The following is an 8859-nucleotide window of genomic DNA, read 5'->3' as shown; positions in this document are numbered from 1 at the left end:
GATAACATTGATCGTCAGGTTTTGGGTAATGTGTTGGCGCCCCTGTTTTTCGCGTTCCGTGGCTACAGAAGGGGTGTATTTTTCCCGCAGTTTTAATGTTAGGTGTAAAGTGTGTTGTTTTCATTCGTCCGTTTGATCGTGTGATTGTTTAAAAACAATATACGTATCGCATATTTTTCCCTTTAGCTACATGTTGACGAAACACAGTGTGGAAGTGAAGATGATACCGAGTGAAATTGGTGTTTATGATTAAATAACAGTTCTCTGACATCTATTAGTATACAGTTGAAGGAAAGATAAGACTGCATGTTGTATTTGAGGTAATGCCATATTTGAGGTGACATTAGATTCATTTGAAGCTTAACATTTTGCGTTGGTTGCTTGTTTTGCAGACGAGCGTTCATTAGCAATCGTTTATGACCCATATATATTGATGTTCGGCAAACACGAGGTATAAACAAACTTGAAATTGGGATTAAACTGATATTGAAGCAAATGGGTGTTAATTTCATTGGTGTTAGACTTCAAGTGTTTTACGTCAGTAAATGTAAAAACAAATGACGCTAGAAAACCCTTAACTTTCGTTTGTATTGTGAATCAGTCGTGGTTGTCAACAACATACCTATTAATTAATGTAAAATTATTAAAGGTATCATTTGTTCGTGATGTTTTGTTAGTGTTTATTACACGTGCATCGTAATTAAGACTTTGGTGTACTCCAAAAAGCTATGTAAAACAGTACTCCGTTTTTGAGCCCCAATTTAGAAATTTCACATTCGACGCATCGCGATCTTTTATCATGTATTCAGTTCGTACAGAGCTGCTGCTACAGCGCCCACGCCAATAGTGTTTAGTGTTTAGTGTTGTGTTGTATGACAACAAATTTCATTGTTTTTCCTGTTCCTTATAGCCATTTTTTTGGTCAGTCGTTCTTTGCGTTTGTTATTTACATCACATTTCTCTTATGTTGGAGTTTGCTGGATTGTAGAAAAAGCTAGGTTAATTATGTATTTTATGATATTGAGATAAACGTAAAATGATTTTTTAAGAAAAGAGCATACACAAAGATGACCATTTAATAGTTAAATGGATGTCACATAATAGCCGTAAAACCATGAGGACATAGGCCCTAGTTAGATATTTGTGTAACACATTTTGCACCCTTCACCCATAAATGTGACAGATCTAATTAGGAGGTATACCATCTTGATTTGAGGTAGTGATTGAGTGTAGAGGAGGATGAGAGTGGGTTTCGTGTTTCTGATGTACTTAACAACCTATGGCAAATTTGATTTTAAAGAATGCCAGTTACATGCTCATATTATTGCAAATTTTCTGTCCAAGTCCTCCTTTGAGGAAGCAAGTGTAGTTTAAACTACCATATGTAGAAACATAATAGGTATACAAAAATAGATAACTATCCACTAAATACAGTACACACCAACTGGTGGTCAGGCACATAACTAGGCGGAAGATCAGGTAGTATGTAGGGCCCATCAGTAAAGTCCTTTGTCAATGTTAGTAGCATCATGCACAGCTGTTACTGCTGCCTGATGGAATGAGATCTAAAAAAATACTCTACCACTGTTGCCTCCCAATGCTAGTACTTGGTGGATAGCAGTCTACTGTCTTATACATAATACCATCCTGGAATTTTCTGTTGTATATGTAGTAGCTGTGTGGTTTTGTTCAGTCTGTTTGGAAGTAGTTCCATATGGTTAACTGCAATGCTTGCAGTGTTATCACATTCTGTTTTATAACTTTTTGTTCCTCTTGTATTCTTAACATTCTCAGCTTTGAGTATACAAACTTGATATAAGCTACACCATTGTACAGTTGTCACTTTTTTCTAGCCATAATATTTCATGTTAAATAGGCTCATCATTGTTCTGATACATCACTAGTTGTGCTGTTCTGCACAGTAGTTAGTCTCAGATTATATCATTAATGGGGGAAGTCAGATTATGATTTATTCACGAACTTTTATATTCTGTGAAGCTGGAGTCCCTCCTGGTGAATAAAATAATCATACAACTTATGGGAATGCAACTGCATGGCATCTTTGGCAGTCGTAAAATATGTCTCCTGGCTACATTCCTATAAATTGTTTAGATCTTGTGAAATCTTCTCATCATCATCTGGGGAAGCAATATGAAAGACATATTTTCAAGAAACAGCATATGAGAGACTAGTGCAACCTATTCTACACCATTGCTGTGTTGTATGTTTCTTTCCAAGCAGACCCAGAACCTATCAAAGAAGCCTTGCAAACGAGATTAGTGAGTTATGTGCAGGGGAAATTATTTTTTCCTCATTCTGTAGGTGAATGATTGAGAGCTACGATTGTCTGATTTTGGTGGATACTGGTATAATGTAGCTACCAAGTGTTCTCTGTTGCCATACTGTTATGTTCTTTCCCCCTAGTTGTCTGATTTGTATGTTCTGTTATGTAATTTCATACATGTGAGTGTAGGAGAAAGACTAAATTTTAATGTTTGTTGGTGGACTTTGTTGTTTGCCACTTAAGTTTTCTGTGTTGTTTCTATAGGTTGTGGATGGTGTTCTAAGGAAAAAGGATGCCACATGATATAGTGTACCCTCAGGGCTGCCGGCCAGTCACTGATGACCTTGGTCCGGATGAACTTATTAGAAGACTCAAAGTAAGTTTAAATGAGTATATCAGTACATTTGATTGTATGGGTAAGTTTATTTAATTTAGTGTGACATATCTTTCCTTGGAAATGGATACTGGAGGAGGATGAAGTGATAAGTTTTTGCTGTTAACTACTACTCCAACATATCAAGGTAAGAAGTAGCTATCACAGTCTTCTCACAGATGAGGAATGGCCCTTACAGCTTCGTCAGTGACATTGCACGGAGAACATTAACCTTCAGTAACTCTTGTTGATGTTCCACAGTTTCATGAGAATTTTCAGTGCCCCACACTCTACAGTGTGGTGAATAACCTTTCCACATAAATGGAAGGTTGCTTTGTTGCTGAATATCAGTGTGGAGGTGATATATTAATCCCCTTGCTTTGTCACCATTTTTCTGGTGACAGATACAGCAATAGAGCTTGAATCTTTGACAATGGCAGTCATTTGTGCTGGTGAAACATCAGAAAAATTTTGAAACAAAAAGTGACTGAGTATCCTGGGTCAAAGCCAAAAGGTAATAGATCAATAACCCCTCACCATCTTGCCAAACTTCTCTGAAGCTTTTCTGAGTGCACTGCTGGTAAGTGTGTTGCCCATGGAAAGTGCCGTTAGAATCCTGCTCTGGCACTCAGTTTTAATCTTCCAGGAAGTTTTGGAACCATGCACATTGTTTCTTCTTTGTACAATGTTGGTATCATGTGCACCCAATGAATGAGCCAGTTCTTTGCCTGTTGTCACACTTTCCTCCTTCTGGGCCATTTGGTTCTCATATTTTGCTTGTTACATGTTTATAGATTTGTATACTAAGTGTAGGCCACAGTGGTGCATAATTGCTAATGGTTTATTTCAGGTATTACATACAGCAGTGCCAGTCTAAATTCATCACCCACCCATGACACAAATGAGATTAATTGCCTAGGCAATAGCTAATGCAAAAATATGATTACAAATCACAACCTCTGTGTTTAGCGAGATTCCATTCGAGTAGGAACTTTAGCAAAGAAAATTTGCTAATATTTAGTAAGAAACTAAAAGAGAAAAATGGCCTTTTGATCATTGTATCTCAAGTGATGAAAACTTAGAAATTCCTAAATACTTTTATTGGTGTCTCTAATGAAACATTTCCACCTAGACTCTGCAGCAATAAAATGTCAAATAACCTAATATGGATTTCGCAGGGCATAAAAATTTCCAGCATAAGAAAAAGACAACTGCATAATAAAGATATTGATTTCATTGAATATATTAGTCTATAAAACCATATTTAAAAGAGTTGCCAAGGTAGCAAAACAACTGGCAAATAACAGACTAATTTTAAATCATAAAAATAAGACAAAGGCTGTGTGGTCAGTAATTAAATCGGAGTTATTGTTAAAGCCTGTAACCAAGAAATTTCAAAAATTGACATCGAAGGACATGCTACTGCAAGTCATACTTGTGTACCAGAATACTTTGAATTCTTTATAAATGTAGCACAGTCTGATGTAGATGTAACAGGTCGTCACAAAAAAGTAAATACCTTTGGCCCAAGTGAAAACTCTGAAAACTGTACAAAATTTTAAAAGTTTCTGCAGAGGTTGTAGAAAGTGCTGTTCTGACATTAAGGAACAAAAAATCTGGAAATTGGGATAGAATACCCACCAAAGTTATTAAAGCAGTATACAATAAAATTTCAAACCTTCTAGCTCAAATAATATATCAATGTTTTGAAGAGGGCTGTTTCTCAGAGGTCGTGAAATATGCTGAAGTCAAAGCACTCTTCAAGTAGGGATCAAGAGCGATCATGGGAAATTATTGTCTTATCTCAATTCTCCCTGTCATATGTAAAATATTTGAAAAATGTGCTGTTGCCCAAACCCAATTCACTGAGAAAATAAGTACGTTATTAGACAAGAGAAATAAGGTGGCAGGAATTTTCTTTGGCCTCACAAAGACATTTGATTCTGTAAACCATGCATTGCTCGTTTACAAAATTGAAAATTATGGCATTAGCGGCAGTGCCCTAAGTATTAAACAGAAAGCAAAGAGTTAGCATCTCTTTAAATGGTGCAAATTATTTTTCTGACTGGAAAATAAATAAATAAATCTCAGGGGGTTCAACAAGGCTCTATATTAGACCCAGTCCTATTTCTCTTCTATGTTACTGACTTACCATTAAATATCAGCTACCCATCAGTTTTGTTTTCAGATGATACTTATGTCTTAGATGAAAATCAGGATCAGGAAAAAATTCCCAAATCTGTGATCAGTACCTTAGAAACTTGGCTTCAGCTAAATGGGTTGAATCTAAACATATCTAAGACCCACATGATGCAATTCAAAACCAAACAGTCAGAATGTAAGCAGGTTAAGATTGTTCACAACAACCAAGATATAGAAGGAGCTGACTCAGTCAAATTCTTAGGTTTTAATATAGATAAAAGTTTAAGCTGGCAGGCACACATTGAATACTAGCAAACAAACTGAGCAGCTTTGCATTTGCAATGCAAATTTTATCCACGGACACATAGAAAGTAGCATATACAAGCTACATTGAATCCATTATTAGGTACGGTATTGAAACTTCCTGGCAGGTTAAAACTGTGTGCCGGACGAAGACTCGAACTCGGGACCTTTGCCTTTTGCGGGCAAGTGCTCTAGGAGGTAGGAGGTGAGGCACTGGCGAAAGTAAATCTGTGAGGACAGGGCATTAGTCGTGCTTGGGTAGCTCAGTTGGTAGAGCACTTGCCCACGAAAGGCAAAGGTCCCGAGTCGAGTCTCGGTCTGGCACACAGTTTTAATCTGCCAGGAAGTTTCATATCAGTGTACACTCTGCTGCAGAGTGAAAATCTCATTCTGGAAACATCCCCAAGGCTTTGGCTAAGCCATGTCTCCGCAATATCGTTTCTTTCAGAAGTGCTAGTTCTGCAAGGTTCGCAGGAGAGCTTCTGTAAAGTTTGGAAGGTAGGAGGCAAGGTACTGGTGGAAGTAAAGCAGTGAGGACGGGGTGTGAGTCGTGCTTGGGTAGCTCAGTTGGTAGAGCACTTGCCCTCGAAAGGCAAAGGTCCTGAGTTCGAGTCTCGGTCCAGCACACAGTTTTAACCTGCCAGGAAGTTTCATATCAGCGCACACTCCGCTGCAGAGTGAAAATCTCATTCAGGTACGGTATTGTTTTTTGGGTCAACTCGACAAACATAGTGTGGGTACTAAAAATGCAGAAAAAAATCACTCAAAATATTTGCACTGCAAATCATAAAAAATCATGTCGTCCCTTGTTTAGAAAACTTAAAATATTAATTCTGCCATCCATATACATATGAGATTATTATATTTTTGTACATCATACATGAATTATATGAGGAAAACCATTTTGTCCATTCACCTGGTACTAGAAACGAAGAAAATTTCATGGTTCCCCCCTACTGCGTCCAACTGTGTGCCCAGCGACCTCAGTGCATGGGAATGAAAATTTGTGATAAATTAAAAGGGAACAATTTAATACAGGTGAATTTAGAGCCACTTAAAAGAAAGCTATATGAGGCACTGACACAGAAATGTTACTACTCAGGGTACAGTGTGTTACATATCCCAAGAAATATCCTTATAGTGTTATATTTTATTTTAGTACTATTATTTATTAGTGTAATAACCATTGTAACATATCAGCATGTTAGCAGAAATTTTCTTGAGAGAAATTTCAGATGGCCACTGCTTGAAATGGTTTGAAAAATAATGGTGGTGCAAAAAAAAAAAAAAAAAAAAAAAAAAAAAAAAAAAAAAAAAAAAATCTTCAAGACATTTTACTTGTGGGTATTATGTATACTCATGTTCAGTAGTGTTGTGAGCTAGTGTGAAAGAATGATCTTTTTACCTGTCACGGTTCAAGTGCTATAAGAAAAAACTGATCACCAGTCCAAAGATCTCTTGTTTGATTCCCAGACAGACCTATGATTTTTATGTGTCACTTACCACTTCTTTTACCTCCAGCAGTGTTTGTTGATGTGTAAAATGGTGAGTTGCACAGTGCTTAATAATCCACATTACATTGTAGGTTCCCCTATAAAAAAAATATACATATTGATAACTGCTTTACTTACTAGCAATCACTTGAATTGTTGTCTTCTCTTGAAATTCAGTGTGATAGGGGCCTGTTTCTTAGTTCAGAATTTTTGTGACACAGATATATTTCATAATTATTATTTTGCAGACATTGGCGCATACATTGCAAGCAATGGACCAAGATGAGGGCATGTATCAACAGTACATTCCATTGGCATTACATCTGGCTGATGACTACTTTTTGCATCACCCAAGCCGAGATGTCCAGTTACTCATTGCTTGCTGTATTGCAGATGTCCTCAGGGTATATGCACCAGAGGCTCCATACAAGGATCCAGAGCAGGTTAAGGTGTGTGTTCTTTTTTTGGTAAATTCTCACTTCCTATCCTGTAGATATGCTCTTGAAACCAGTTCTATTTTACTCTTCTTTCGTAGTGCTGCCATTGATATTCTTTTTTGGGTACCTTTTATCCGTTATTTGCTAATTTTATCATTTTCTCATTCATTGCTCATTGTTAGTTAGTTAGCATACATGTCACCAACGTTTCACTACAGTTTTTATCCAGAAAAATAAAAATTTGTCAGACTCAAGAACATACAACGAAAAATGTATCCAAGTGACTGCAAAAATTATTGATAACAGTCACAATATGAATTTCTTGTGTGAAATTTTAAAAGTAAATCTGTTATACAAAGTATGCCTGATCGTCACAATCTTAAGTTATATAGATTTGTAGTGTGTTCACCATGCCATACAGTAAGCAATAGTATTAAGAAATATTGACATTTTCAGAATAAATAACAAACCACAGAACACCACACCATCTCTGACATAATCATACAATGATGACTCTGTAGTTATTATCTTCTAGTTTTATGATCAGTGAAGATATCATACTTTGCTTTGTTCATGGCATCTGAAATTATTTGGATTTCTTACTTTTTCATGCTGTGTATTTCTGATGAAATTTACGAACATGTTATGGCATGTTCGGATAAGCTTTTGGAGCTGTACTGCATCAATGACTTTCGGAGTCTAGAGAGTAATTGAGATTCTGTGGCATATGGCTTGGATTTCAGTCCCACAGATTTCACTACGATTCAGTTTTCTCATGGATTTTTGAGAGTTGCTTCAAACTGCTTAGGCAGATTGACATTTGAGTTCTTAACTTCATGTACAATGAATATAAAAGAATACAAAAATACTATTTCTGCATGCTCTTATTGTTAGTAAAAACAATGTTCACTTCACGATTACCACATTGTCAGTTACAATATAACTAAAACTTGGTTATTGATGTTAATATTACAAGGATTGACTGAAAAGTTATGCCTCCACCTTCGTAACTCTTCAACAGTTGGCAGCATTGGTATTCGTCAGGCACTGACTTGTTCTGTAGCTTCTTCTATACAGCTCCAGTTGGCAGGAAGTCTTAGCAGTGAATGGTGTGTGGTTACAGTGTAAAGTATGGAACCCTGTGCAGATGGTCGGTCAATGCGATTTAAGCAACGTGCTGTCATTAAATTCTTGACAACAGAAGGTGTCACCCCAAAGGAGGTTCATCAGAGAATGACAGTGGTTTATGGTGATTCTGTTGGTGTGAGTACTGTGCGTCGTTGGGTGAGTAAGTTTAAAGATGTTGAGGCGGAAACATCTGACTTGCATGACAAACAAAGAGTTGGATGTCCTGTGACAACAGCCAATTTGTTTCTGAAGCAAAATATTGACAGATTGATTCAGGACGATCGTCGTATCACTCAGAGAGAAATTGAAAGCACAATCAGCATTTCACAAGAACGTGTGGGTCACATTATTGCTTTGCTTGGCTATCAGAAGATCTGGCACGATGGGTTCCCCAGGTGCTGACTCCTGAAATGAAAGCACACAAATTTGAAATTTGCCAGGAACTCCTCTCGCATTACGAGAATGGAAGTGCTGCCTTTCTCCATTCAATTTTGACAAGGGACGAAATGTGGGTACACCATTAAGACCCGGAGGTGAAACGTTAGTCAATGGAATATCGACACAAAGACTCGCCTCAGAAAAAGAAATTCAAGACACAGCCTTCAGCTGGAAAAATCATGGCCACAGTGTTCTGGGATGCGGGTGGTGCTATCCATGTTGATTTCCTTGATCATGGAACAACAATAAATTCAGATCGTT

General features: G+C 37.2%; 1 protein-coding gene and 1 non-coding gene across 3 annotated transcripts in view; both read left to right on the top strand.

Moving 5' to 3' along the window:
- LOC126278016 (sister chromatid cohesion protein PDS5 homolog B-B) overlaps positions 1 to 8859 on the top strand; it is a 192439-nt gene continuing 183580 nt past the window's right edge. For both annotated transcript variants that reach the window (XM_049977727.1, XM_049977726.1), the window contains exons 1-3: positions 1 to 320; positions 2549 to 2660; positions 6844 to 7044. In XM_049977727.1, coding sequence (XP_049833684.1) covers positions 2577 to 2660; positions 6844 to 7044 — 285 coding nt within the window. In that variant the 5' untranslated portion in view covers positions 1 to 320; positions 2549 to 2576. The remainder of the gene's footprint in view (positions 321 to 2548; positions 2661 to 6843; positions 7045 to 8859) is intronic.
- Trnas-cga (transfer RNA serine (anticodon CGA)) lies at positions 5654 to 5728 on the top strand. The gene has a single exon. It is a non-coding gene; the product is annotated as a tRNA-Ser (tRNA).

This window comes from Schistocerca gregaria, chromosome 6 (genome assembly GCF_023897955.1).
Source record: "Schistocerca gregaria isolate iqSchGreg1 chromosome 6, iqSchGreg1.2, whole genome shotgun sequence".
NCBI lineage: Eukaryota > Metazoa > Arthropoda > Insecta > Orthoptera > Acrididae > Schistocerca > Schistocerca gregaria.
Note: the sequence above shows the minus strand (reverse complement) of the source record. Positions and strands in the feature narration are given on the sequence as shown.